The sequence below is a fragment of the Brassica napus genome, chromosome C3 (genome assembly GCF_020379485.1).
Source record: "Brassica napus cultivar Da-Ae chromosome C3, Da-Ae, whole genome shotgun sequence".
Classification (NCBI taxonomy): Eukaryota; Viridiplantae; Streptophyta; class Magnoliopsida; order Brassicales; family Brassicaceae; genus Brassica; species Brassica napus.
In genome coordinates, this window is record NC_063446.1 from 57,198,706 (window position 1) to 57,225,403 (window position 26,698).

At 38.7% G+C, this 26,698-nt stretch overlaps 8 protein-coding genes and 1 pseudogene across 11 annotated transcripts; 5 read left to right on the top strand and 4 right to left on the bottom strand.

The window, feature by feature from the left end:
* Positions 1 to 2,519: 2,519 nt before the first annotated feature.
* On the bottom strand, positions 2,520 to 3,795 carry LOC106384573 (annotated as a pseudogene).
* Positions 3,796 to 5,920: 2,125 nt separating this feature from the next.
* On the top strand, positions 5,921 to 9,470 carry LOC106389638 (receptor-like protein kinase HSL1). Its single transcript, XM_013829954.3, has 2 exons — positions 5,921 to 8,638; positions 8,719 to 9,470. Exons 1-2 carry the CDS (start codon positions 6,040 to 6,042, stop codon positions 9,111 to 9,113), a joined length of 2,994 nt encoding a protein of 997 aa, XP_013685408.1. The 5' UTR covers positions 5,921 to 6,039; the 3' UTR covers positions 9,114 to 9,470.
* A 2,280-nt stretch (positions 9,471 to 11,750) lies between these two features.
* LOC106389637 (syntaxin-61-like) lies at positions 11,751 to 13,556 on the top strand. 3 transcript variants are annotated; one of them, XM_013829952.3, is made up of 7 exons: positions 11,751 to 11,932; positions 12,172 to 12,246; positions 12,335 to 12,448; positions 12,538 to 12,651; positions 12,743 to 12,930; positions 13,092 to 13,182; positions 13,277 to 13,556. In XM_013829952.3, exons 2-7 carry the CDS (start codon positions 12,193 to 12,195, stop codon positions 13,451 to 13,453), a joined length of 738 nt encoding a protein of 245 aa, XP_013685406.1. In that variant the 5' UTR covers positions 11,751 to 11,932; positions 12,172 to 12,192; the 3' UTR covers positions 13,454 to 13,556. The 3 variants fall into 3 exon arrangements, with proteins under 3 accessions (XP_013685406.1, XP_013685407.1, XP_022555666.1); XM_013829953.3 differs by having other exon boundaries at positions 11,798 to 11,932; positions 12,181 to 12,246; XM_022699945.2 differs by having other exon boundaries at positions 11,909 to 12,012.
* A 308-nt stretch (positions 13,557 to 13,864) lies between these two features.
* LOC106389636 (OPA3-like protein) lies at positions 13,865 to 15,346 on the top strand. The gene is made up of 4 exons (XM_013829951.3): positions 13,865 to 14,113; positions 14,203 to 14,337; positions 14,664 to 14,750; positions 14,959 to 15,346. Exons 1-4 carry the CDS (start codon positions 13,985 to 13,987, stop codon positions 15,142 to 15,144), a joined length of 537 nt encoding a protein of 178 aa, XP_013685405.1. The 5' UTR covers positions 13,865 to 13,984; the 3' UTR covers positions 15,145 to 15,346.
* Positions 15,347 to 16,361: 1,015 nt separating this feature from the next.
* On the top strand, positions 16,362 to 18,455 carry LOC106389635 (transcription factor VOZ1-like). 2 transcript variants are annotated; one of them, XM_013829949.3, is made up of 3 exons: positions 16,362 to 16,758; positions 16,880 to 17,480; positions 17,547 to 18,455. In XM_013829949.3, the coding sequence occupies exons 1-3, from the start codon at positions 16,528 to 16,530 to the stop codon at positions 18,092 to 18,094; spliced, it is 1,380 nt and encodes a 459-aa protein (XP_013685403.1). In that variant the 5' UTR covers positions 16,362 to 16,527; the 3' UTR covers positions 18,095 to 18,455. The 2 variants fall into 2 exon arrangements, with proteins under 2 accessions (XP_013685403.1, XP_013685404.1); XM_013829950.3 differs by having other exon boundaries at positions 16,365 to 16,758; positions 16,883 to 17,480.
* LOC106389634 lies at positions 18,405 to 21,491 on the bottom strand. The gene is made up of 7 exons (XM_013829948.3): positions 20,988 to 21,491; positions 20,215 to 20,910; positions 19,786 to 19,896; positions 19,286 to 19,471; positions 18,916 to 19,146; positions 18,714 to 18,834; positions 18,405 to 18,618 (listed from the first exon to the last, which is right to left on the bottom strand). Exons 1-7 carry the CDS (start codon positions 21,378 to 21,380, stop codon positions 18,497 to 18,499), a joined length of 1,860 nt encoding a protein of 619 aa, XP_013685402.1. The 5' UTR covers positions 21,381 to 21,491; the 3' UTR covers positions 18,405 to 18,496.
* A 215-nt stretch (positions 21,492 to 21,706) lies between these two features.
* LOC106386023 lies at positions 21,707 to 22,688 on the top strand. Its single transcript, XM_013825915.3, has 2 exons — positions 21,707 to 22,108; positions 22,427 to 22,688. Exon 1 carries the CDS (start codon positions 21,762 to 21,764, stop codon positions 22,098 to 22,100), a length of 339 nt encoding a protein of 112 aa, XP_013681369.1. The 5' UTR covers positions 21,707 to 21,761; the 3' UTR covers positions 22,101 to 22,108; positions 22,427 to 22,688.
* LOC106386022 (ras-related protein RABA1i) lies at positions 22,272 to 23,540 on the bottom strand. The gene is made up of 2 exons (XM_013825914.3): positions 23,184 to 23,540; positions 22,272 to 23,120 (listed from the first exon to the last, which is right to left on the bottom strand). The coding sequence occupies exons 1-2, from the start codon at positions 23,402 to 23,404 to the stop codon at positions 22,685 to 22,687; spliced, it is 657 nt and encodes a 218-aa protein (XP_013681368.1). The 5' UTR covers positions 23,405 to 23,540; the 3' UTR covers positions 22,272 to 22,684.
* Positions 23,541 to 23,639: 99 nt separating this feature from the next.
* Positions 23,640 to 26,115, bottom strand: LOC106389633 (snRNA-activating protein complex subunit). The gene is made up of 8 exons (XM_013829946.3): positions 25,884 to 26,115; positions 25,647 to 25,790; positions 25,328 to 25,433; positions 25,126 to 25,214; positions 24,940 to 25,027; positions 24,752 to 24,844; positions 24,443 to 24,568; positions 23,640 to 24,345 (listed from the first exon to the last, which is right to left on the bottom strand). Exons 1-8 carry the CDS (start codon positions 26,066 to 26,068, stop codon positions 23,806 to 23,808), a joined length of 1,371 nt encoding a protein of 456 aa, XP_013685400.1. The 5' UTR covers positions 26,069 to 26,115; the 3' UTR covers positions 23,640 to 23,805.
* Positions 26,116 to 26,698: the final 583 nt, after the last annotated feature.

Consider the following 26,698-nt stretch of genomic DNA (forward strand, 5'->3'; position numbering starts at 1 on the left):
TTTATGTTCTTAAGTCAGTCGTTTTCTCTTAAGTCAGCCGCGTTGTTTAATTCAGCCGCAACGTAGCAATAACTCAGCCGTAACGACGTATATAACTCTTTACGGCCAACTTAATGAAAATACATAACTGAATTCATACGTGGCGCCGGGTTTTTGATTACGTGGCATTAAAAAGTACTGACATTCTTGTAAATATGTTTTTCTCATAACGTAAAAAAAAGCACGTTTGGTATTTAAAAAATACCAGTAATAAAAAAAAATATGTATAGTTCTAGTTATTTGTCCTAAAATATTGTATATTTGAGTAAACTTCCCTAATCAATTTGTAGATAATTAATTATTTTACAAGCTTATACGGAGTATTTTACAAGAAAAGAAAAACATTTCAAACCTTTGTGCTTGATCTATTTATAGTTAATGTAACAAAACCTAATTTTATAATTAATTTAGTAATTTAGAACAACAGTAAGCTGACTGACTACAACAATTGCTAATGTTTATGTCCGGTCAATTACATTTTCGTTTCCCATCGATTTTCTTCTTGTTTGTTGAGAGTAAGGTAAAACAAAATATTATATTGTTTTGGCTAAAAACAGATAATACCTCTTAGAAAATTTCCAAATCATGATATATGAAGACACGCGATCTAACTTACATAATGTCGACCGGAAGAGGTAGCTCACTTGGTAAGGACCCTGTGGGTCAATTGTCATGCTTACGGGTTCGATGCCAGGCGGAGGCGAACTGCCCATTCTGTCACCAAATGCGGTACTGGGTGTTGGACCTTGTCCCCAGCCCAGGTAAAGTCCTCCTGGGTGAAGTGGACCGCTGCCTAACTGGACCCAGGAGAATGATCCACGTAAGTGGGGAACCCCTAGATTATAAAAAAAAAAAAACACTTACATAATGTTTTTATATGTATAAATAGGTGGTTAGATAATCCATTATAAATGTTGGTTAAAATCAGCGAGTCAGGGATCAGTGAGTTAGGGATGGTGGTTAAAGTTTTCAATTTTAACCAAGTTGGTTGGGTCTAGTGGTATGCGAGCTCCAGCTGGAGTGTCCGTTCTTGGGTTCGAGTCTTCACCACTGCGGAAATTTACATGTGGACTGCAGTACCCGAGACTGAAGACCGTTACACGGTGAGCCACATGGTGACGCCCTGGCAGCGTCCATGCTCACTTCGGTCTCTAGTCTGGACCAACTCGGTGGGGCCATGATACTCGGTTAACAAAAAAAAAAAAAAAAAAAAAAAACGTTTTCAATTTTCTTTAGACGTGGGATAAAATGATATGTTATCTTTTGTAGGGCCTGCGTTAGAAAACATAACATTATTAGAGCATCTGCAGCGGACAAAATTCTCATAAGGTATTTAACATATTATAATAATAATATAAATAAAGAAAATAATTATATGTTAAATAAAAGATTTGCAACCATTGACAAATTAACATCTGTCTCCACCGTTTCTTCCCACTCTACGAACAGCTCTTGTAAAAGAAGCGTCTTCCTTCTTTTTCTCCTTTATTATGTCTCTTTCGTACTTTTGTAATTTTTTCTATATTTAAATGATCAGAGACTGCTCGAGAATCTTGGTGCTCTTAAGGCATGTCCATCAATTAGAACACCCTATGGGTTCTGATCAATAAATTAGTAATAAATATAGTGATTTGAAAGGTTTAGAACCTTTGTTAATCTAATTAATTTTTCCTCGTGTTAATCTAATTTAATTTTTCCTCGTCCAATAGTAGAATCTCATTGAAGTTCTTAAATTTTTTTTTTAAGTAGAATGATTGGATGTCATAACATGAAAGAATATAATTTTTTTAAAAACGAAGACATTACAACATATAGAAAATACAAATAGTAATCGTAAACGAGAAAAAATCGATTTTTGATGTATTTTGTTTTCACGGACTCGATTCCGAATGCTCATCATATTCCCGAGATTTTATCTGATGATCAAAAATTTGGTCGAATCTTTCATCCATCATTTCTTCAAGATTATTAGAAGAGGAATCCATCATTTCTTCAAGATTATTAGAAGAGGAAGAAGCCATTTAGAATAAATGTTTTTGGTGAAATGGTAAAAGAAACACAATATTTTAGGAATTTTTGGTGAAATGGTTTGTTGCAATGATAATAGAAACACAATAACATACTCTTTTTGTCTTAAGATAGACTCGGAAGAGGAAAAAAGAAATGGTTTGTTGAAAAGGTAAAGAGAAACATAATACACTCCGAAGAGAAAAATATAAATGGTTTGTTCATAACATCGATCAATATTGCATAGCTTATAAAGAGTTAATACCAATGACTATATCAAGACATGGTCAGCGAAACTGTTAGTTTCAGGTTTCATACTGTTGTACATGGACAATATGAGTTGCTAAGAAGACAGAATTTCCAAGAACTGGTGGATGGCGTCTTGAATCCCTGCAAATGCGACCACAAACTCTGCTGTATCTGTTTGATTCAGCAGCTTCTTCATCACCAGTTCCAACACTTTATACCTGCACGTCACCAGTTTCTGCTATTCAAATCTTTCACTTAACTCAACCGGACTATAAAGAAAATAACATCCCCTTTGTCTTTTAGTTCATCACTAACATTCCTTATTTTTGTGATGGAGAGAAAAGCAAAACCTGAGTCAGCTCATGAGGCGGTATCCAAGCCAGGACACAGCAGCCAGCTCATGAGGCGGTATCTTATTTCTGTGGAAGGTCAAGAATGGATGTGGAACACCAGTCTACAAGCCAGGACACAGCAGCCAGCTCATGAGGTGGTATCCAGGTGGGCATGAGAAGGTTAGAGACATCCTTCAAGGAGGTTGAACCATGGTCTTGAAGTAATGCGACTGGTATCTGCTCAGCTGTTCTTCAATCAGCTCATCAAGCTCCCACCTGGATTTAAGTTCCTTGTCTAGTCTTGCAGCTATGATATTCTGTTCTTGCCTCCACAGTTCGTACAAGTCTCCAGGTGATTCGTCACCTAAGCAATCAGGTAACATCAGTTACTTTATCATGATGGCAAAAACAGATAACATTACAATGCAATTATCAAAAGTTTCACCCATCTACATTACTATATAAGTAACTCAAAAAACTTAGTTAAATAATGAAACTTTATGCGGATACCTTTTCTAGAAGAGTCGTGCTGGTGAGATTTCCAGGAGTGATGTCTTTCAGAAGAACCACCGGCTTTACTAGCAGCGTTTCTCTCAAGATCATCCCATGAAACTGATTCCACAATGTGGGTTTCCTCAAATCCACTCTCTTCACTACATCAATAAGAGGCTAACCCAACCTGAGAAAAAAACTGAAAATTGTTAGTGTCTACATAACAGATGGATTTCAACGAGGGAAGAATCCATAACAAACTTAATCAAATGATCCAAAACACTTGAACCTCTTCACAAACGAGATCGTAACACTAATACCAATTACAAGTCTTGGAACCAACAATGCAAACTCGAAAGGTGGAGCTAGCTGGAATAAATGCATGAAGCGCGCGCACACACACACACACATGGATGCACATGCTCTCATAAATACACTCCTCCAAAAAGAAAACTTTTTTAGATTCAGACAAAAGAGAAAAAGATCAAACCTTTACGGCAAGAGAAGGTCCTAATCGATCAGCGAAGACACTGGAACCGACCCAGCAAGCGAAACACATGAGAGCCGCAACGAACCCAAATTTCTTATCCAAGCAGATGTGGATTACGATGTTGATTGGGTTGCAGTGGTAAGCACCGTAGAAGGCGAAGTGCTTCTCGAGATCGAGCAATTCCATCATGCAAAGAGTGAACCTCCAAGGTGATTTCATTGACAGATTTGGAGGAGATGCTGGAGTGATCGATAGATTTTGTAACATGCAAAGAGAAGAAGGAAGAAGATGAAAGAAACCGACGGAAAAATAAATGGGATTTTTTTCCCTTTTGTTTTTAAGGCATATCCAATACAAGAGAGACACGTTAGGAGTTTTTAGCATTTCTTAAAACTCCTTTTTTGACACCAGTTCTCTTGCATTTAGGCATTTTTTCTTTTTTTTCTTTTTTGATTTTTCTTAAAAACTCTTTGTTAGGATCACCAATGGAGGTGGTTTTACGTTTAGAACAAAACAAAACTGGAGATGCGACAAAAGAAAAGACAATTTGGAGTACGTATTGAGATTGGCATGCAGTGTCATTTAATAATTACACAAACCAAATACTATCCCACATTTCCATATATCATTAACCGTCGGCTTATCAACCATTTGATCTCATCTTCTTTTTGTTTTCTTTATATATTCAGCTGTGAATGAACTTATTTCATGTTTGCTTGTTCATAAATCAATTATTAATGAATCATTACTCTCTCCCTTCTTAAATATAAAATGTTCTACGTAAAACATGTTTATTAAGAAAATTACTTTTTATCTAAAAAGTATTATTAAAACTATAAATTAAAACTATTTAACCAATTACAAAATAAAATTATTAAATTCGATCGGTTACAAGATTTTAATAAAATTAAAATTACCTAGAAATATGAAAACATTTTATAGTTTGAAACATAAATTTTCTTCTAAGTATTTTACATTCTAGAACGGAATGAGTAGTATTCATTAATAACATAGGTACATGATACAAGAGACAACTCTCATTTATCACATTTATTATTTGTGGATCTCTTTGCTGGGAAAATTGAACCATTTAATATCTATAATAAATTTTACTGCAAAGATTTAAATGAGTAGGTATATTAAATACTTAGCAATGATTTGGTTGCTTTTAAATTTAGGAAAGCCTTGAAAATTTAAAACATGTCTTGGCTGAATTTTAGTTTTAGTGCTCTTCCTAAAATTAATAGTTTAAAAGTTTTCGCTTGCAATAAACACATGTATATTCAATGAATACTCCCTAAACAAGTTAAGGATTCGAACACTATAACAAAATGAATGTATCTTCTATCTCTAATGAATGATTTTTTTTCAGGTTTTCTTTCAAAGAAGAGCCAACCAACACCATTACCCAACCGTTTTCTCTAATATTCTAGGGTTGTTTTTCTTAATGCGGAAACCGTAATATTTGTACAATTCCTGCTATCTTTCCTCTTGCAACAATAACAAACTTCTTTAACATATCACTTCATCCGTATTTAAAATATTGATGTTTTAAAATTACACACATATTAATAAAAATTAAATATATATATTTTTATTTATCACAACATTCTCTGATTCAATGTCCTAAATTACACACATATTAATAAAAATTAAATATATATTTTTATCTATTAATTTTTAGTTTAGTTTAATTTCTTTTTTGCTTCCTAATAAAATTATACTATTCCTATTTTAGATTTATGTTTTATTTTTTCATAAAAAATGCATGAACCTTATCTAAAACCTCAATTTTTCAAATATAAAACAAAAATTAAAACATCAATATTTTGTATACTGAGAAAGTGTTTCATAAATAACCTGATTTATAAAGATAGAAGTATTTATAAAACGTTAATATCTAGTTTAATCTGACGAAATTGATCGTTTCTTGCGTATCAAACAAACAATAATTAATCTTGGAAAATACAGTACATATAATGAATGTTATTTTAGTGTAAATGTTAAGATTACAAATGATGGATGTTCCCATAGACTATTAGATCGTTATTTGTAACATTCTATTCTATTTAGGTGGTTAGCAAATGAAAAGAAAAACATTCTCTTTTATGATCAGTAACAAATCTTAAAACAGATAAACAAGCAATAATTATAATCTACGTTGAAAACTAGACATATATATCTAATATTAATAATTATTTGCAAACGAATTAAAAGATAATTCAATGATAGTAGAAAACAATAGTAATTTTTAGCATTCACAGTCAGATTCACGATAAGTCGATAACTCGGCTGTTTCCCCGGTCAACGCTTTTCAGACAGACTCTCTTCTTTATTATTCTCATCCTTCAACACACTCTTCAAGTCTCATCTCACTCTCTCTCTACTATCTTTCTCTCTCTCATCGTCGTTGAGACCGGCCGTTTAAAGATGCGTCTTCTCTTCCTCTTCCTCCTTTTCCCCTCCGTCTTCTCTCTAAACCAAGAAGGCCTTATCCTCCAGCAAGTCAAGCTCTCTCTAGACGACCCAGACTCCTCTCTCTCCACGTGGAACTCCCAAGACGCGTCGCCTTGTCGGTGGCACGGCGTCTCTTGCGACAATAAAAACTCCTCCTCCTCCTCCTCCGTCACTTCCGTCGACCTCTCCAACGCCAACCTCGCCGGCCCTTTCCCTTCCGTCATCTGCCGTCTCTCCAACCTATCGCATCTCTCCTTCTCCAACAACTCAATCAGCTCCGACCTCCCACTCGACATCGGAGCTTGCAAGAGCCTCAAGACTCTCGACCTCTCCCAGTGTCTCTTCACCGGAGAGATCCCCCACACCCTCGCCGACCTCCCCTCCTTAACCTCCCTTGATTTGTCCGGAAACAACTTCTCCGGCGACATTCCGGCGAGTTTCGGCAAATTTGAGAACCTCCAAGTTCTTTCTCTCATCAGCAACCTCTTAGACGGGACGATCCCGCCGTTTCTCGGTAACGTCACCTCCCTGAAGATGCTGAACCTATCCTACAACCCGTTTACCCCGGGTCGGATCCCGCCGGAGCTCGGAAACTTAACGAACCTCCAAGTCTTGTGGCTCACGGAGTGTAATTTAATCGGGGAGATCCCTGACTCGCTGGGTCGACTCAGTAAACTCGTTAATCTAGACCTTGCCCTCAACAACCTCGTGGGCCCCATCCCTCGCCCCCTCGGCGGGTTAGCCAGCGTTGTCCAGATTGAGCTTTATAACAACTCGTTAACCGGAGCTATCCCGGTTGAGCTCGGGAATTTAAAATCCTTGCGACTTCTCGACGCGTCGATGAACCGGTTAACCGGGACCATACCGGACGAGCTCTGCCGCGTACCGTTGGAGAGTTTGATTCTCTACGAGAACGATTTCGAAGGCGAGCTTCCGGAGAGCATAGCGCTATCTCCCAACTTGTACGACCTCAGGATATTCGGAAACCGCCTCACCGGGGCATTACCACGAGACCTCGGCGTTAACTCGCCGCTGAATCGGATAGACGTGTCGGAAAACGAGTTCTCCGGCGAGTTACCGGCGAGTCTGTGCGCGAGAGGGGAGCTAGAGGAGCTGCTGGTGATAAACAACTCCTTCTCCGGGGTTTTACCGGAGAGTCTCGGGGATTGTAAGAGCTTGACGCGTGTCCGGTTAGCGTATAACCGGTTTTCCGGTCAAGTTCCCGCCGGTTTCTGGGGGTTGCCGCATGTTTCCTTGCTTGAGCTCATAAACAACTCGTTCTCCGGCGAGATTTCGAAGACTATCGGAGGGGCGTCGAATCTCTCGATGTTGGTTCTGACCAACAACGAGTTCGCCGGATCTTTGCCGGAGGAGATCGGGTCTTTGGACAAGCTTAATCAGTTGTCGGTGAGCGGGAACAAGCTTAGTGGCTCGTTGCCTGATAGCTTGATGAATCTCGTGGAGTTGGGGACTCTTGATCTTCACGGGAACCAGTTTACTGGGGAGTTATCTCCTAAGATCAAATCATGGAAGAAGCTTAACGAGTTGAACTTAGCCGACAACGAATTTTCCGGCAGGATCCCGGACGAGATCGGGAGCTTGTCTGTCTTGAACTATCTTGATCTCTCTGGTAATCTTTTCTCTGGCGAGATCCCGGTTTCGTTGCAGGGTTTGAAGCTAAACCAGCTGAATCTGTCGAATAACCGGTTAACCGGTGAGATACCGGCTTCTTTAGCGAAAGAGATGTATAAGAACAGCTTCCTCGGGAACCAGGGACTTTGTGGTGATATCAAGGGACTGTGTGGCTCCGAGGATGAAGCTAAGAACAAAGGCTATGCATGGCTTCTCAGATCTATTTTCGTACTTGCGGTGATGGTGTTTGTTGCTGGACTTGCTTGGTTCTACTTCAAGTACATGACTTTCAAGAAAGCGAGAGCCGTGGAGAGATCTAAGTGGACGTTAATGTCGTTCCACAAACTCGGATTCAGTGAGCACGAGATTCTCGAAAGCTTAGATGAAGAGAACGTGGTTGGAGGTGGAGCTTCCGGTAAAGTCTACAAAGTTGTACTCACCAACGGAGAAACCGTCGCGGTTAAACGTATATGGACAGGCTCCGTCAAAGAAACAGAAGACACCGATCCAGAGAAAGGCGATCGACCTGGAGTTCAAGACGAGGCCTTTGAGGCTGAGGTCGAGACGTTAGGTAAGATTAGGCACAAGAACATTGTGAAGCTGTGGTGTTGCTGCACCACGAGAGATTGCAAGCTCTTGGTTTACGAGTACATGCCTAACGGTAGCTTGGGAGATTTGCTGCATAGCAGCAAAGGAGGAACTCTGGGGTGGGAAACGAGGTTTAAGATCATCTTAGATGCGGCCGAGGGGCTTTCTTATCTTCACCATGATTGTGTTCCAGCGATTGTGCATAGAGATGTTAAGTCCAACAATATTTTGATCGATGGAGATTACGGTGCGAGGGTTGCTGATTTTGGAGTGGCTAAAGTCGTTGACTTGACCGGGAAGGCTCCTAAGTCTATGTCAGTGATTGCTGGCTCGTGCGGTTATATTGCACCAGGTTAGTCTTAATGGTTCAACTTTAATGTTCGGTTGGTTAATAATTAGTATTACTACATGTTTAATGGAGACTACTTGCAGAATACGCATATACGCTTCGTGTGAACGAGAAGAGTGACATCTACAGTTTCGGGGTAGTGATTCTTGAGATAGTGACTAGGAAACGTCCGGTTGATCCGGAGTTGGGAGAGAAGGATTTGGTGAAATGGGTTTGTTCGACATTGGACCAGAAAGGTGTAGAGCATGTGATAGACCCTAAACTCGACTCTTGTTACAAAGAAGAGATAAGCAAGATCCTCAACGTTGGTCTTCTCTGCACGAGTCCTTTGCCTATAAACCGACCTTCGATGAGACGTGTGGTTAAGATGTTGCAAGAAATCGGCGGTGGAGATGAGGAGAGCCTGAACAAGACAAGATCCGGCAAGTTAACTCCTTACTACTATGAAGAAACTTCAGACCAGGGAAGTGTAGCTTGAGAGACAAAAAGAGAGAAAGTGTTGTTGCCTAAAAGCTCTCAAATTTTGGTGTTCGAAGCTGTGAATTTAGGGCATTGAGTCAGAGAATGTGGAATTTTTATAGTATTATAAAAATAAGTTACTAAATCAGGAAATGGTGATTCAGTCTCTACTGTAAAATGCTGCCATCTTCTGGCGTTAACATGCATTTAAATAGTTGCCATATTTGGGTAAACAGATTCTATGTTCTGGTAAGGAACATGTCTCTATCTCTAAAGCGTGTGCTCTTCTTTTTAGTGAACTGTTGGACGCTCGTGTATGTAACTGTAGATTCACATGGCTCTTAAATTCTATAACTTTTAGAATTTGCTTTTAAAAGTTTCAGGTTGTGCTGTTTGCTTTGCTTTACTTTACGTGCATACGCATCAGATGTAATAAGATTCAGCACATGAGATGACTACACATATCACCTTTCCTGCGTAAAGTTTTCTTCTTCGGTACTTGTTGAAATCTTATCTGTTTTTCCTTGACTAATCTTCAAAATACAAAAACTTATAAGTTACATATTAAACAAATACAAATGACGTATAAGAAACTATCTTTCTTTGAAAACAAATATTATTCGTAGCAAATCCCTTGACCAAAAGATAAAACAAATACTTTAGCATTGGAGAATGGAGTATAGTTAAGTCTCTGATTTTTGTTGAAGGGTTTTCTTAGAATGCAGATTAAGTAATCAATTATCAAAATGTGTTCGTTAAGGATTTTTTAACTTGGAATTAGTAATGCTGACATTACAGAAAGCTAAAGGATAACTTCTACTGCTGAGTACAAAACAAAGCAAAACAAAAAAACATTGACATCTCACCGTTATATGTGCAGTGTGATTAATCTAAGTGGATAATTTACTTACACAAAGGTGATTTTAAGGAACATAGATAGATAAAAAAAAGAATCTGAAGATGAGCTGTTGTTAGTTGAGGGGATTAGAAGTGGGCTCAAAAAGCATTGAAGCTCACTTACATTGGTAGAGAGTATCATTCATTGAGGGACATTGACACCTCACCTTGCCTTGTCTCTTTCACTTACGTCCCTTTCTAAATCATTTCTCATTTTTGTTTTCTTTCTTTCTTTCTCTTTTTTTTTTTGCAATTCAGTTTTGTTATTTGTCAACATGTTGCATGATGAAGTTCAGTATAGATTCTACAAAATGTTTTCATCACTCTTCCATTTTATCCTTGTGAATTATTATTGTCATATACGGATGCAACTACGCAACTTCTTAAAAACCAAATCCAAGCAACTCATCTCATTCTAATAATTATTATCTTGGTTAATAAATGGTTGGTACGAAACACATTATTTATAGAAAAATGGAAGCATAGTAGGGACAAGAGCTCAAAAGATAAGGCCAGGATTGCGAAATGATCACAGACATGAGTTATTGAGTATGGGTGACCCACAGGCACACGGTACACACTTGCACCTTGGACCTAGGGTATCAAAATGAGTTAGCTCGCTCAACTCAGCTCAGCTTATAGCGAGCTCGGCTCTTTCATGAGCTAGCTCAGCTCAGCTCATTTATTATATGAATTTCAATATGTAAACTCGAACTCAGATCATCTAGATCATGAGTTAAATGAGTTAACTCTTGATCTACATAAAAATAATAATTATAAATTAAATTAAATAGTGATAAAAATAACTTCTATAATATTGTTTAAAATTGAAATATTAAAAAAAATTCAAAACATAAATATTAAATACTAAATAAAAACCAACACATGACAAAAATAAAATAAAAAAACACTTAATATAAATTAAATTAAAGCAAAATTAATGATCCAAAACTATTAATCATAACTTACCGAGAGTTCTGAAACGATAAGCAAAAGCGTGAGAGAGGTATGTCAAATTTGGAATCAATGAAGTTTGTGAGAGAGATGATATGGTTAATGTGGGTTTATATAGAAGATTTTGATAATTCCTAAACAATATAGTTTCTTCTTTCTTTCTTCGAAAAAGTTATAGATAACTTTTAAAAGTTTAATTTCCATATTACTTATATGTATCTTTTACGTTTAAATTTAGAAGATAAATATGATTAATATAGAAATTATCTTTTAAGAATATTTGCTTTGATATTTTAATTTTAGAAGATAAATATAATAAATATAGAAATTATCTTTTTTTACATAAAAAATAGAAGTTATCCAAATATAATATATAATATATATATATATATAATATAATATATAATTGTAAGTATAAAAAAGAATGAGCTCATGAGCCAGCTCATGTTTATTAAAGATCGTTCATATAACTCGTGATCTAATTTAAGCTCGATCATTACACTCATTTATTAAATGAGCTTAAAATATAGAGATCATGTTCATGAATAAACGAGCCGAACTGAACCAGTTCATGAGCTATAGCTCATTTTGACACCTTTACTTCGACCACGTGGCTTTCAAAGTGGGCCTGTCGAAGCCACATGGTTAAGTTCTCCACATTTTGACAAATCTTACACATCGACTAGTACTGTACTTCGTCGAATGCATATATTACCAAAAAGGCGAAAACTCACCAATGACTTGTGGGCTTTGTTGTCATGAGTCATGTTGAGCTTTTTGTGTGTGCTACAACATAAGCTTCAACCATTTATTTCATAGTCTCCGAAAAGAGGCTTTATTGGGTTGTTATTGGGCTTTGTAAGTTTCTCCGAATAGGCCCAAAGGTAAGAGCTCTCTGCGATCCCCCTCCACGCCGGAGGAATTCAATTTGTTCCTCCTTCCACGATCTGCACCGCCTCTCGTTTCGATTGATCTCCTCCCTACCAGGTGAAAGGCTTCTTCTTCTTCAGTATTCCTCTTACACCAAATCTGTTTTTGCAATAATCTAAACATAAGCTTTCTCTAAGGTCTGTGTCGATCTTAAAGTAGAGAGATTTTCATAAATCTGTTCCCCCGTTCTAAAGTAGAAAGCTTTTAGCTTAGATTAGCCATCGGAATATTTCTGGATCTAATCGTTGATCATTTTCAGTTAGTAACCAGCTGTGTTTTTGTTTTGGTGTATTAAGGTATCACAGATTGTGTGGGGGATGTCTTCAGCGCAAGATCCATTCTACATTGTTAAAGAAGAGATCCAAGATTCTGTAAGTTTTGTTTTGGATTTGGAACAAGACATGTTTCTTTTGTTAGGACGTTGATTAAATGTTTCATTTGATGGGGTGCTTTTGTTAGATTGATAAATTGCAATCTACATTCCACAAATGGGAGCGTGTCTCTCCGGGAATGGGCGATCAAGTCCACGTCACCAAGGAGCTTCTTGCTAATTGTGGTAGCATTGAGTGGCAGGTACGGTACATCCAGTAGAATAAGGAAATTGGCAGTGCAAATTAGAGTCCTTTTCCATGGCTATTGAAGCTGTCTTTACTGATAGGAAGGTAGATGAGCTGGAAAAAGCGGTGGCCGTTGCAGCAAAAGATCCTGCCTTGTATGGCATTGATGAAGCTGAGCTTGAAAGACGGAGGAGATGGACTAGTAATGCTAGGACACAGGTTATGATTCCAAGTTTATATTGACTACTCCTTTAGAGAGTGGCGTAAGTGTGTTGTTAGCTGACTTGTGATTATGATACTTTTTTTAAAGGTGCGGAATGTGAAGACTGGTGTTCTAGCTGGTAAGGGTAGTGCTGGTGCTGGTAATGCAAGTGAAGTGCGCCGAGAGCTGATGAGAATGCCAAACTCGAGTGGAGCAAGTAGATACGATCAGTATGGGGGAAGAGATGATGATGGATTTGTACATTCAGAATCAGATAGGCAAATGCTGTTGATAAAGTAAAAAAAATCTCGTTCATTGTTTCTGTACATTACTTTAAAATCTCTCCTTTGCTTGATGAGGTTACAATGCCTTTTGCTCGATGAAGAATTTGTAGAATAGTTTTGTTCAAAGAGAGTAGTGCTGTAACTTGATATCAACTTTTTGTGCGGCACTTCAGGCAACAAGACGAAGAACTGGATGAGCTGAGTAAAAGTGTAGAGAGGATTGGAGGAGTGGGGCTTACTATACATGATGAACTCGTTGCGCAGGTAAGTAACATGAGAGAAAGATAGATATAACAGTTTTAATATCTGGCAGAGATGAGAAACATCAAATTTTCTTTCTATTGGATGTGTGGTGCAGGAGAGAATAATAGATGAACTGGGAACGGAGATGGACAGTACAAAGAACAGGCTAGACTTTGTACAGAAAAAAGTGGGGATGGTGATGAAGAAAGCAGGAGCGAAAGGGCAGATGATGATGATATGTTTCTTGCTCGTCTTGTTCATCATCCTATTCGTTCTCGTCTTCTTGACCTAAACATCACAGCAGAATAGTTTTTTTTTTTTGATGTTACTTGTTATGATACTTGTGTGGTGAAACAGAAAAAGTGCATTAAAAATAATGTTTGATTTTTCTACTATGGTAAATTCTTTGAGATTGAACCGTACTGTATTGTATCTTTAATGCTTGAGAAGAAGTAAACAAGATTTGATCAAAATATTCGCAAGGCTACTCCAAACTTAGAAACACAATTCCCCATACTAACCGAATTTGTTAGATCATGCATTGTTCCAAGGTCTATTAAAGTCTTTAAGTGAAGATAAATCTCTGAATTTCCACACAAAAAAAAAAAAAAAAAAACATTTTCAAAAAGGGGGTCTAATTGTAACATTTAGAGACTGAAGGACCCAGGGAAAGAAGAAAAAGAAAGACAAGGAGTAATTGGCAATATAAAATAATGATAAGAGACGATTCAGAACTCTCTTCTTCTTCTGCCATGTCATGATTCTTCTTTGCTCACCCTTTTAATAGATCAGATTCTTCGCATTCTCTAGGAGGAAGAGGAAGATGGTGCTGCCGTTGATGAAGCTGGGGACGCTACTGGTGAAAACGATAAGTAAGCCATTGGCAAGTCAGCTGAAGCACCAGGCCAAGGTTCATCCCAGGTTCCGCCAATCCATCATCAACTTCGCCCAGGTGATGATGCCAATCCCAGATTCTCATCATTGTCGAGTTCGTTGTGATCTGGAATTTTGATTTGTGCGATTGAAAAATGTGATGGGCAGAGGAACCACAGGGTGACGACGCAGATACAGAGGAGGATATATGGGCACGCCACCGATGTGGAGATTCGTCCCTTGAACGAGGAAAAAGCTGTTCAAGCTGCTGTTGATCTCATCGGAGAGCTCTTCATCTTCGCCGTACTCCCTTTCTCTCAAACATCTCTTGTTTTCATTCAATCTACTCTCTTGCTCATGCTAAAGTAAAGGTCTCTCTCTATGTGCCATGATGTTTACTTCTTAGTACTGTGTATTCTTGTTTTGTTTCTCTGTTTTCCTAGTAAGTTTTCTCTGATAGCATCAGGTGCTTCCCTGTGTCACTGAGTGTCTGTTAGTTTCTTCCATCAATTGGTTTCCCTTTGGTTTGAGTGGGTGAGATGGTGTCAGTGTCAGTGTCAGATGAAAAAAGACCTGGTCTTGAGGGGTGTTCTTCTATGTAGAACTAACAGTAGATTATATATGAACAGGTCGGTGGAGGCGTTGTTATCTTTGAGGTGCAGAGAAGTTCCCGTTCTGAAGCTAGAAAAGAGGAAGCCCGTAAGCAGGAACTTGAGGTACACTTTTTTAGTGTAGTTTCTTTTTTTTTTCCTCCTCATGATTTATCTTTCGTTACGTTACTTAGTAGCTTGCATTATCATTGATGTAAGCTGTATGAATGATTCTTGTAAATATGTTAAACAAATTAGGATTGCAACTAGTTAAGAATTTTACCAGAAGGAGATCAAAAGAGTAGGAAAATAAGTAACAATTTTGAGGTTGCAGGAGTTAAGAATAAAAGATGAAGAATTGGAAAAGAAAATGGCTCATCTCCAGAGCAAACTAGCGGAGGTTGAAGAGCTTGCTAAGGCACGGGGACTGACCGGTATTTTTAAGGTAAAACAGCAACCCGGTACTGCTACCAAGACGCAAAATCCAGACGCAAAATCCAGTGAATCATCATCATCTTAATCAATGGCCAAGACTCGACCAAAGTTTACAATAAAATACTGGTAATGATTCTTGAAGAGCGAGGAGTTTCCAAATTCTCTCCTTCATTTTCTTGTAGATCGATACATACATGTACTCTTCATCATTAAGAACAATCTGCTTTATAACAACTATCTAGTCAAATTAGGTGACAAATAAAAAAGGTTTTGATGTTGAGGTTTCATTGCTCCTACTTCTTTGCGTTTTCAACTTTTGTTTGCTTCGATTTGGCATTGCTCGTAGGCAATGCTTGGATAATGACGAATTCATTAGGAAAGTGACTTTGAGAGAGAGAGACACCAAATTATATATATCTTTGTCACTCTATCTACAACTCTACATCAGATTTAATCATATGTGCCCTTCATAATCTCTACATATATGACCGTATATGGTCAAAATGTGACGAATGTTAGCATAAAACCAAAGACATTATGTATATGAAAAGGAAATAATAAATAAAATAAATGTAGAATATGACCATTGATGAATATGAAAGTAAATGATATGATGAAAAGAAATGAGCATCACAAAAAAAAAGGAATATGAATATGGAGGAACATATGTAGTGGAAACAAAGCTATTTATTCCATTCCTTGCCAATACCTCATCGTTCTTCCCACCTCTTTCTCTTTTGCATCTAATTTTGTTATCACTTACCCAAAATATATAGTTTTCTGCGTTCTTTGAAAACGATCCATCTTTAGCTAGACTAAAAGTATCTGAATTTTGTTTATTAGTGGCCTTTTAAATATAACACATAATTTCACAAAATAATATTAGTCAAACTCGACTAAAAGTATCTGAATTTTTTTTTCCAAAGAAAACAAAATAGTCAAAATTTGAAAAAAACGAATTTAAAGAAAAGTCCCTAGTGGCAATATAATCAAAGAAATACTTCAAATATAAAATTGTTAAGGCACATGCACATAATTAAGCTATGGCTTATTCCATTGAAAACAAAATTGCAAAATTACATCTTACAAAAAAGATAGTATTTCTTTCAGAACTTTCATAACATAAGGTGTTTATATAGGATGATGACATGAGCAAACCAATTAAAGAAGAAAGAAAATCCATAAGGTATTTTTAGATTTTATTTTCAAAAATGATGGTTAAAAGTCGCCAATAGTGATTAAAATATACGGTATTAATTAGGAATAAACAGCATGGTCATTACAAGACAGACAATAATACATGGTCGTCTTTTTTAATTCATTGAGTTCTGTTTATAAAAGGAAAAGTAGAGAACGAAGAGAAGAAGAGAAGCAAGCAACGCTCTCTTATTCCTTTGTGGGGTTTTAATTATCTTGTCCCTTTGTGTTGTTCTACAAGTATCTGTGTGATTGGAGAGACTTTTTCTTAATGACGGGGAAACGATCTAAGACTACTTGCAGATCTGTTTCTCACAAGCTGTTCAAGGATAAGGCCAAGAACCGTGTTGATGATCTGCAAGGCATGCTGTTGGATCTTCAGTTTGCAAGGAGAGAGAGCAGCGCTCTTGATGTGACACTGCTTGAGGAGCAAGTGAATCTGATGCTTCGTGAGTGGAAGTCAGAGCTCAACGAGCCGTCTCCAGCATCATCCTTGCAACATGTAATAATAATCTACTCATTCTTGTTGATTCTTGTAACATGCATGGTTGATGGCGAATGTGTTACATGGCTTTTTAGTTTCTTTCTTGTTTTTGAGTTTTAGTTGTGTCCTTACTCCTTAGCAGGGTGGTGGTACTCTGGGGTCTTTCTCAACAGACATTTGTCGGCTGCTTCAGCTCTGTGATGAGGAAGATGATGCAACTAGCAAATTAGCTGCGCCCAAGCCCGAGCCTACTGATCAGAATCTTGAACCATATGGTCCATTGGCTGATCATTGCAAAGATCCTCCCTTAGTAGTTGGCAACAACTTGGATGGAACAGCTCATCTGGATTACAATCTGCAACAAGAGTTTGAACCAGACTTCAATGGTGGTTTCAATGATTGTCCTGGTTATGGTGTAGGGGGTCCTTTGGATATATCTGCTTTCATCCCAACAATCTGTCCTCCACCCTCTGCGTTCTTGGGTCCAAAATGTGCTCTTTGGGACTGTCCCAGGCCTGCTCAAGGACTCGACTGGTTCCAGGATTACTGCAGCAGCTTCCACGCTGCACTGGCTTTCAATGAAGGTCCACCGGGTATGAATCCGGTTGTGCGTCCTGGAGGCATTGGTTTGAAAGATGGTCTGCTTTTTGCTACTCTCAGCGCAAAGGCTGGAGGGAAAGATGTCGGTATTCCTGAATGTGAAGGAGCTGCAACTGCTAAATCTCCATGGAATGCTCCTGGTAAGCTTTTTGCTCTGTTTGACACCATTCTCGAACTGAATCTTGATTTTCTTGTGGTGACTATAGAGCTCTTTGATCTCACGGTTCTAGAGAGTGAGACACTAAGGGAGTGGCTATTCTTTGACAAGCCAAGGAGGGCCTTTGAGAGCGGGAACAGGAAGCAACGATCTTTACCGGATTACAACGGCCGCGGCTGGCACGAGTCACGCAAACAGGTCATGAGCGAGTTTGGAGGGCTGAAGAGATCCTACTACATGGATCCACAGCCTCTTCACCATTTCGAATGGCATCTTTACGAGTACGAGATCAACGAGTGCGATGCTTGTGCCTTGTACAGGCTCGAGCTCAAGCTCGTTGTTGATGGGAAGAAGAACTCAAAGGGAAAATTATCAACCGAGTCAGTGGCTGATCTGCAGAAACAGATGAGAAGACTCACTGCTGAGTTCCCTCAAGAAAACAACAACAACAAACGCTGCATCAAAGGAAGGACTAAAGTGAACACAAAAGTGGCCACTGGAAATGTTCAGAACACAGTAGAGCAGACCAATGAGCATGGAGTAGGTGAAGAGTTTAACTATCTTGTCGGAAACCTAACTGACTTTTATGTTAATTGAGAAGAAAACCTGTTGCTTAGCATTTAATCTGGCAGCAGCAGAAGACGCTTCTACATGACTAGTATATTTATTTCTTATATAACTATAACTATCTCTATCCATGGAGTTTATATATATATATATAACAAGGAAATGCAGAAGACTGTCCTGGAGTTTAAGAGCTCGTCTCTTCTAACCCAAAGCAGGAAAGTTAACTGGAGAACAAGACTGTTTTTATGATTCACTGACATTCCGGTTTAATGTAACCGATGGGGTATACAGTTTGATCATCGTTGTCGTTCTTAAACAATCAAGACAACGTAAACCTCTGTTGAATGAGATAACCGGTTTTATATAAGCAATAAATCATATTCTACATGTATTGTAAATTTTCATCTAAAGAGACTAGGGGCACTTATGGTTTTATTGTGGCAGTAATGGTCTGACCAATGCAAAAGGACGATCTGAATTCACAGACATTAACAATTCCAACACAACTACTTTTGTCGGAGGTCGTCCACTCTTGAGACCACGCTCGATAAGCCCTGTAACAGGGATAATGAACACACACTATCATCATTAAGGGGTAGGAAAGACATTAAGATTAAGGAATTGAAGAGGAAGAGAATCATGAAGTTACCAGGTGAGAGTTTTCTTCCCCTGTAAAGTTCTTTAGCTAAAGGATTAGCAGACCAGTGGTTCACAGCCACACGGCTAGTCGGTTGGAACCCTATAATCTTACCCTCGGATGATAACACTACCTGCTTTCCATCAAAGAACCAACAATCATGAAGAATTCAATTTGTTAAAAGATTATGCTTGACTCATCTCACTTAGATTACCTGGTAAGTAGCGATTTCTTGCGCAGATGCTTTTGCATCTTCATTGAGTTTCTCCAGAAGAGAAGAGCCTGTACCAACGTTATCTTCAGTGGCTTTAGCTCTGCTAGTTTCTTTTAAGTAATCAGGTACTTCTCCAATCCAAGCCCCTATGCTGCTTTCTACGGTTATCTCTCCTACCCAAGAGTATGCATCCTTAAGCTTGTTGACGACTAATCCACAGAATGACTCCAACTACACTCATTAGAAGTCGCAGACTTTAGTTTTAAAGAAAAAATGAAATGAAAACGCGATAAAAAAGAAGAAGAAGAGGACGCCGGATGATAACAGAAGTAAATGTTTAAGATTGATCTCAGTATAGAGTTCATCATACCTCGGAGGTATCTGAAGATTGATGAGATAACAGTTCACTCTCTGACCATGAAATATCTTGGCGTTTTCCAGGATACTTTCTCTCGCTTTTCTGAGGGATAGAGAATTGAGCCGCAGCACTCACGGCAAGGAGAAGAATTCCACTGGCCACGGTGACAGATATCATTTTCAACAAAGACAATCCTCTCTGCCAACAGAGAACAAACAAACCAGAAGGGTTAGCACAAGTTTCACAAGCAAAGCTACCAAACCTAAGCCAATATTACTAAATTATAAACATTTAATTAACATATGCTACAAAATCTATTAGTAAACATGAATACATTGTGCAGACTGAAACATAGTTTAGTCTGAAGCAGGCCGATTAATAGAGCAAGTGATTTACAAACATTGATTTACCAAAACTGGCTCTGACTACATATACATCACCAGGCAGTCAGGTACCAAAGTACCATGAGCCGAAAGACTGCCTAGATTTTAGTAGTCCCATAGTCAAAATACCTTTTCACTGGGTAAGTTTGCATAGTTTCCAAAAGCATCACATGGTAGCTGTTTCCTGGGAAGTGAGTATATATCTTCAAAGTAAATATCCAACGCTTCAGCCAATCCAACCTAAAGAATTTTATAACAAATGTCAGGAATATAGGGGACCGCATGAATTAACATGCGTGGAAACAAACACCTTAGGCTTAGTCACAAGAGAGCACATAAAATGAAGCAGAAGAATAAATTATAAATGCACCAGATTGTAGGATTGATAATATAGTTCATCTTGCTAGATTTAATTGTCACACAATCTATCAGCCTCTACTTGTTACGTTTGTGATAGATTCTACATTGTCTAAGACGATGCCATTCCATGTCACACAAAGCATCAGGAACAAAAGTCTAGATGGGATGCAAACGCTAAGAAAGAGAAAATGTCGTTACCATTTGGGAGTGGGTTAGAAGAACCTCCCATTTATTCTCACTAGACTTTCTCCAGCCTTCAAGCTTTACATCCCCAAGTATATTACTATCAATCTCTAATCGATAAGCAGGGAGATACTCACCTGCCCAACTACTAAACCCAGCGCCACCAATTTTTTCCAACTTAGAACTAGCAGACAAGTTCCACCACCGACTTCTTTGCCTTGCGTCCGAAACTTTGAAGTTTTCCTTGCTCGATTGAAAATACTCGAGCAATTGGTTTGCATTCTCGTTTAGCTCATCATCGAAAACCTTATGCAGTACAACCGAGGAGTCTCTTGAAGCAATCTTCCTGTGTTTCGTTAACCACTTGAAAAAGGGAAACTTGGCTTTCCCCATATAATCATCGAGGAAATGCTTCTCTGTGTTTTGGAGAGCGGAGATGCATATAACTTCTGCAATAACAGATATAACCCGTTCATCTGATGAGCTAACAGTGAAGGACGTCGAAACCTCACGAGGGTTTTGGTAATCCCCCATTTCTCTTTCAGCTCCAGGTCCAAACAAAACAAGCTGAAAGTTCCACAAATGTCGGAGAACCACTTGCCTGAAAGTCATCGCAAGTATGTTTTTTGACAAATCTCCGGTGGAAAGATCCTCGGAGAGAGATCTCCTCAGCCTTTTAGCTCGCTCTTTAACTTTCTTAGTAGGCAAGAACTGTAAAAAAGCGATCTTGACATGTCACAACATAGAATCAATGTCGCATTGCTTCAGGCTAAAAACTTAAACTTTACCAATCGGGTTGAGACAGTAGCCTTCGGGTCGGATCCTCCGGGGAAAACAGTCTCAACCACCATGACGGGGACGTTTTCACGAAGGTGCTCATCGGCTGCTTCGCCACCGTCGGCTGCAGCCGCGGTTAAAGCCTGGTCGAAAGCTACTGTACCGACAAGGCTCAGCCGAGCTGAATCGTTCTCGTAGGTCCGCACGCATGGAAGTGCCTTTCCGTCGGAGTTCGCCACGAAACGGAGAATGTCGTCTTCGCTGGTGATGGCGGACGGAGAAGGGTTCTTGGAGATACAGCGAATGAAGGAGACGGAGCTTCTATGGAGTGGAATTGATGGAAAAGATGCGAAATTTCGAGAAGGGAAGAGAAGGGAAGGAGAAGAAGTAGTAGCGGAAGCCATTGATGATGAACTGATTAAAATCAAAAATCAAAATCACAGTCCTCCTAAACCCTAAGGGGTTGGGTTTGAGCCTGAGGTCGACGAATCAACCAAACGCCGTCGTTTAGTTACAGTTACAAGTTACAGCTGAGAGAGAAAGTGAGCTCCTAACAACCGACACGTGTCGGTGGCTATTAGAAGTCACGAAGCAACCAAACGCCGTCGTATTACAACTGATAGGAGCAAGTGAGCTCCTAACACGCGACGTTACTTCTCAACCGACACGTGCCGGTATCATATTTGTCGTAAACTGTCTTATGGCATTTATCAACCGCCACGTGTCTGTGGCCTTTAGTTAATAATATAGGTTACATTTCAGCATCTGAAGGATAACGATCGACAATGTCTGAGAAGAAGAGCCAAATCCCCGATAACAGCAACAACGCCGCTTCTTCGTCGGCGAAGAAACCGGCGACGGAGATCGGATCGAATTCGAGCTTCTCGGGTCAGAGGATGACGTATCCTAACCGGCCAGAGTCGGTGAACCCGGATCAGGCGACGCTGAGGGAGCAGTGGAAGTTCGCGATAAGGCAGTACAGCAAGTGGTACTCACACGCTTGGGGAACTGCGATACTCGCCGGCGGCGTCTTCTTCGGACTCGGTTGGATCATCAAAGGCTCTAATCCTCTTCCTTCACTTCAATCAGGTTCTAAGTCTCCTAAACCCGATGAAGAGAAATGATTTTCCAGGTGAGTTTCATGTTATATCAACTGTGAATCTCGATTCTTAGGGTTTAGTATATATCTTCTTGATTATGAGCTTAGGATTGATTTCGAATGTTATATAGCTCATATGGATTCTTTGCTTGATCCAAAGAGCTCGAAGACATACTTATATTTATATATATATATATATTTTTTTTTTTTTTTTTTTGTCTAGCTAAGCTCAGGGCCGGTCCTGCTGCAACAATTGCATTCAAAATCTGGAATTTTTCTTCTTGTTTGCTGTATTTAGCTTTGTCATTAGCCATTACAAGACATAAACTGATCAGGTTGTTTTTGTTGCAGATGGGGAAATGCAGCGTGACATGAGAGATGGTGCATTAACAATGGCACATCTACGAGAATCATCGATCTTTTGAAGTAGAGAGAAAGAGGGAGGGAGGGAGATCACAAAGCAAGCCATTGTAGAGTATAAACTTAACAAGAAAAAACCTTAGTGTAATAACTTTGTTTGTCTGATAATTCCAAGAATGTATGTATACAGATTTGCAAGAAATTTGTGAAATTGTTAAATGTTGAATAAATAAAATACAATGGTTGTATCTAAGCAGAGCAGCAACCAGGTTTTTTAACAGCCGAGATATCATCTCTGCCTCCGACGTTAATCGTCTGTCCTTTAGGCAAAGCAGTGGTTGGATCGTCTCCAGCTTCAAGTGCTTTCTTGCTAACCACTCTGTAAATCTCAGTGAGAACTTCGGTGAAAGCATTCTCAACGTTCAGAGCTTCAAGCGCAGAAGTCTCCATGAAAAACGTATTCTCTCTCTCCGCAAACCCCTTGGCATCTTCGGTTGAGATGGCTCGAAGATGACGAAGATCAGCTTTGTTACCAACGAGCATAATCACAATGTTCGCGTCCGTGTGGTCCCTTAGCTCCTTTAGCCATCTTTCGACGTTCTCGAACGTCACGTGGCGTGTTACGTCGTAAACTAGCAACGCACCAACGGCTCCTCGGTAATAAGCGCTCGTGATGGCTCGGTACCTAAAACGAAAATATGTTTTACGAAAATGTGTTAAGAACACGTTCTTGGATTAACTTTTGTACCTTTCTTGACCGGCGGTATCCCATATTTGAGCCTTGACGATCTTGTCATCGCATTGGATGCTACGTGTGGCGAACTCAACACCGATGGTGGCACGTGAGTCGTTGCTGAAGTCATTTCTGGTAAAACGAGATAACAGATTAGATTTTCCAACGCCGGAGTCTCCGGTTAAGACCACCTTGAAGAGGTAATCATAATCATCTTCTGCTCTATATGCTCCCATTATCTGTCCAAAACTAACCTCTTTTTTTTTTTTTTTGTCTTTATGAGTTTGTTCTTGAGACGAGTTATATTCAACAATGAAAAAATGTTATTTGGGTGTTCCAACAACAATACTTCTAAAACATTAGTTTTGTTCTGCTGTTCTTGTTTTGACGTTTTCTAGATTGGAGAGGACACAAATTTCAGTTTTGAATTTGAGAAGACAGAGAGATTCAAGGAATCTCCTCTATTTCAGATAGGCTAAACATAAACATTTCTATTTATCTTTTTTTTGTATTGTGTAAACAAGAAAAGACTCGTACTTCGATTTAAAAAAACAAAAACAAAAGACTCATGCTTCGTGCATCTGCAACTATATTCTTCTTTCTATCTTCTAATGATATTCTGTAACGAGATGAATCTCTACTCATACACATAATCAAAGACTGGGACGTCACAATACAGAGGACCACCCTCGTTGTGAAGATGGCCAAAACAAATATCACAGTAATAGCATTGATTCTCATTTCCCCACTTGTCATCCAACACAACCTTTGAAGCTCTGTATATCTTGCAAACGCTGCATTTCTGAGCCCTCGTTTTCAACTGATATATCAATCTCGGGTAAGCCGCTCGGTTCTGAACATCCTCTGGATGACTCAGCCTCATGTCCCTTATCACTATCATGTGCTTGCAATCTCCCTGATGACAGTAAAGATAACTAGCTCCGAGTCTGAATCTTAAATCACAGAAGCGAGTACTCTGCATCTCTGCAGATCCAAAACGAGGTAAATCCATGGCTTTCGTTACACCGAGAGCCGTTCTCTGCTTTTGCTGTAGTTCTCCCGTTATAATGCCTTCCCATTTTTTAAGTGCTTCATCTTTTGAGTTCCATAGCCAGTTTAGTATAGGTTTGCTGTAATCTGTTGCCTTGCGATTCCTTAAATCGTTGTGAAAGATATCCTAAACAAGCAAACAAGCATCTAGTTAGATCACAGAAGAAGAGCTAAACTAAGTCAGCCATCAAAAGATAAGAAAAATGAAAAAGATAAGTTCTTACTTCAATGAGGAAGTATCCAGAAGGATCATACTTTCCAGCCTTTTCCATCACCTGGTCTGTAACACAGTGTATCTTGTCCTTTAATTCAGTTAACATTTGACGTCCCAGAACCAAAAATTCTTGGGTCTGGACAAAAAATTCACACAGATACTATTATTAATGGTGTTTGCATATGCATACTGCATCTATGCCTAATCAACTAAACTGACTGAACAGATTTAGTATCTACATGGGCTGAAGAAGGCGTTGATTTCTCAAAAAAAAGGGTATATTATAGTGAGTTAAAGATGTAGAGAACAATGCAGTTACCTTGGATTTGCGATTGTTATAAATCTCAACACACAGAATGACTTCAGGAAATAGCGTATCTACTGTCCCCTGGATCTCTGATGGCTTCACCAGCTGTGTAAACAGGAATATGATACTTGTTTAGCAGGATGAATGAGCAGTGAGTAGCAAATTAAAAAAAAAGGAACTGAAAGGGAAGAATCACTTGCCGTATAGTTATCAATGGACTTCAGAGATTGCAACTTCTCAAAGCTTTCTAGAGATGTACTTGCATCTTCAACATCTTCCCAAGTTTCGCTGAACGAAAGTCAAAAACTGTGTTATCATCAGCACAAAAACATATAAGATAGACATATACATGATCAAACTAGAGTATGGAAATAGTAATAGCAGACCTGAAGCAGTGTAGCCTCACATGTGCTTTATCCTCATCCTGCTTTTGTTTAAGTTTAGCAAGCTGCTCTACTCTGGCTATATAAGGTTCCTGAAACCAAAAAAAAAAAATAAAGACCAGTTTCAATCATAAAAGATTGCAAATAAAGCCATCAGCATAACTACACCAAAGCTCGTAGTAAAATCTAGCTCACATAAACTCACCTCAGGTTTCTTTACTGTTCTCTTCACCTCAGCCTTCTTCACTGCACCTGTCTTTACCGTCCGCCTTCTTTTCGTACCTCTTTCGTTCTCAGCTGATGGATTTTCACTGCAGGATGCATATAAAAATCGTTTTGTCACCGTTCCACAATTTTCTTTAAGTCAAAAACGTTGCTTTGGCTCTAGAAGCACTCACTGACCATTACCACAACCTATAATATTAACCACCATGGAAGCACACACACTAATAGAAAGCTACACATCCCAAATTCGATTTTCTACCAAAGATTCACACAAGAAAAGAGCATAAGCGATAGCTTACGGGTGAGAAACGATCTGAGATTGCTCGAGCTCGTTTAGAGGAAGAGTATCATCATCCCGTAAAGAGAGGCTATCTTCCTTAAAGGCTTCCTTCAGAGCCATATCAGTGAGTTCCTCATCAGTATAAATCTTGAGACCATCAGTTCTGCATCAACAACAATCCCAAAATTACATAAAATTTTTTTTCATTGATACTGATTAGAAAAAAGAAAGAGAGAGCCAGTGAATGAATACGTACGAGAGATCATGTTGGTGAGAGGAGGAGGAAGCTAATTGAGTTTCCAAATCGTGGAGGAGACTGAGATACGAAGATTGAAACTCGGGCACAGTGGAAACTTGTCCCACCATGTTGGGAAGATAGATTGGGCCTCCTCTTGGGATCCCTGAGGTAGCAATCTCTTCTTCACTGCTCTCGCTCTCCATCGTATCTGATTGAATTCGATGCTCATGGACAAGGAGACGACTTGTTTCCCTTTGGTCCGATATTTATATATAACCCGGTTTAATTGTTTCACCCGTGGTTAATTCAGTTATTCGAATTACTGCTCCATTTAATCATTTAACCGGATTCAAAAACATTCCTTCAACAAACTAAGAGCCCCGAACCAAACACATTCAATTTTAATTTGATCGAAAATATAGAAAAAATGACCGCATAGCACTAAAAAAGTTTTTGTCACAAATATAGCTTCTAATAATAAAAATGACCAAAATAGCACTTAATGTCTTATAAAAAGAGATAAATATACACTTATACCCCAATGGTAAATTAATTTACACATTAGGGTTTAGAGTTAAGGGTTGGAGTTTATGGTTTAAGATTTAGGGTTTAGGGTTTAGGGTTTAGAGTTTAGGGATGAGATTTAGGGTTTAGAGTTAAAGGGTGGAGTTTACGGTTTAGGGTTTAGGATTTAGGGTTTACAGTTTAGAGTTTAGGTTTTAGGGTTTAGAGTTGGGGAGTGAGGTTTTGGGATAAGATTTCAAATTTTGAAAAATAAAAATATTTTAATTTTTTTAAAAAATAAAATGCTATTTTGGTCATTTTAATTCAGT

What these genes read in the sequence shown, in the direction of transcription:
- LOC106389636 (XM_013829951.3), top strand. Translation starts at nt 13,985, where the DNA reads ATGGTGCTGCCGTTGATGAAGCTGGGGACGCTACTGGTGAAAACGATA. An exon ending in GAGAGCTCTTCATCTTCGCC is followed by an intron (nt 14,338 to 14,663) that starts GTACTCCCTTTC and finishes ATATATGAACAG; the next exon opens with GTCGGTGGAGGCGTTGTTAT. An exon ending in CCCGTAAGCAGGAACTTGAG is followed by an intron (nt 14,751 to 14,958) that starts GTACACTTTTTT and finishes TTGAGGTTGCAG; the next exon opens with GAGTTAAGAATAAAAGATGA.
- LOC106386022 (XM_013825914.3), bottom strand. Translation starts at nt 23,404, where the DNA reads ATGGGAGCATATAGAGCAGAAGATGATTATGATTACCTCTTCAAGGTG. An exon ending in GATACCGCCGGTCAAGAAAG is followed by an intron (nt 23,121 to 23,183) that starts GTACAAAAGTTA and finishes TTTTCGTTTTAG; the next exon opens with GTACCGAGCCATCACGAGCG.
- LOC106389637 (XM_013829952.3), top strand. Translation starts at nt 12,193, where the DNA reads ATGTCTTCAGCGCAAGATCCATTCTACATTGTTAAAGAAGAGATCCAA. An exon ending in AAGAAGAGATCCAAGATTCT is followed by an intron (nt 12,247 to 12,334) that starts GTAAGTTTTGTT and finishes TGCTTTTGTTAG; the next exon opens with ATTGATAAATTGCAATCTAC. An exon ending in GTGGTAGCATTGAGTGGCAG is followed by an intron (nt 12,449 to 12,537) that starts GTACGGTACATC and finishes ACTGATAGGAAG; the next exon opens with GTAGATGAGCTGGAAAAAGC.
- LOC106389634 (XM_013829948.3), bottom strand. Translation starts at nt 21,380, where the DNA reads ATGGCTTCCGCTACTACTTCTTCTCCTTCCCTTCTCTTCCCTTCTCGA. An exon ending in TTCTAACCCACTCCCAAATG is followed by an intron (nt 19,897 to 20,214) that starts GTAACGACATTT and finishes AAAATTCTTTAG; the next exon opens with GTTGGATTGGCTGAAGCGTT. An exon ending in AATCTTCAGATACCTCCGAG is followed by an intron (nt 19,147 to 19,285) that starts GTATGATGAACT and finishes TAATGAGTGTAG; the next exon opens with TTGGAGTCATTCTGTGGATT.
- LOC106389635 (XM_013829949.3), top strand. Translation starts at nt 16,528, where the DNA reads ATGACGGGGAAACGATCTAAGACTACTTGCAGATCTGTTTCTCACAAG. An exon ending in CAGCATCATCCTTGCAACAT is followed by an intron (nt 16,759 to 16,879) that starts GTAATAATAATC and finishes CTTACTCCTTAG; the next exon opens with CAGGGTGGTGGTACTCTGGG. An exon ending in ATCTCCATGGAATGCTCCTG is followed by an intron (nt 17,481 to 17,546) that starts GTAAGCTTTTTG and finishes TGGTGACTATAG; the next exon opens with AGCTCTTTGATCTCACGGTT.
- LOC106386023 (XM_013825915.3), top strand. Translation starts at nt 21,762, where the DNA reads ATGTCTGAGAAGAAGAGCCAAATCCCCGATAACAGCAACAACGCCGCT.
- LOC106389638 (XM_013829954.3), top strand. Translation starts at nt 6,040, where the DNA reads ATGCGTCTTCTCTTCCTCTTCCTCCTTTTCCCCTCCGTCTTCTCTCTA. An exon ending in GTGCGGTTATATTGCACCAG is followed by an intron (nt 8,639 to 8,718) that starts GTTAGTCTTAAT and finishes GACTACTTGCAG; the next exon opens with AATACGCATATACGCTTCGT.
- LOC106389633 (XM_013829946.3), bottom strand. Translation starts at nt 26,068, where the DNA reads ATGGAGAGCGAGAGCAGTGAAGAAGAGATTGCTACCTCAGGGATCCCA. An exon ending in GAACAGTAAAGAAACCTGAG is followed by an intron (nt 25,215 to 25,327) that starts GTGAGTTTATGT and finishes TTTTGGTTTCAG; the next exon opens with GAACCTTATATAGCCAGAGT. An exon ending in ATAACAATCGCAAATCCAAG is followed by an intron (nt 24,569 to 24,751) that starts GTAACTGCATTG and finishes TTTTTTGTCCAG; the next exon opens with ACCCAAGAATTTTTGGTTCT.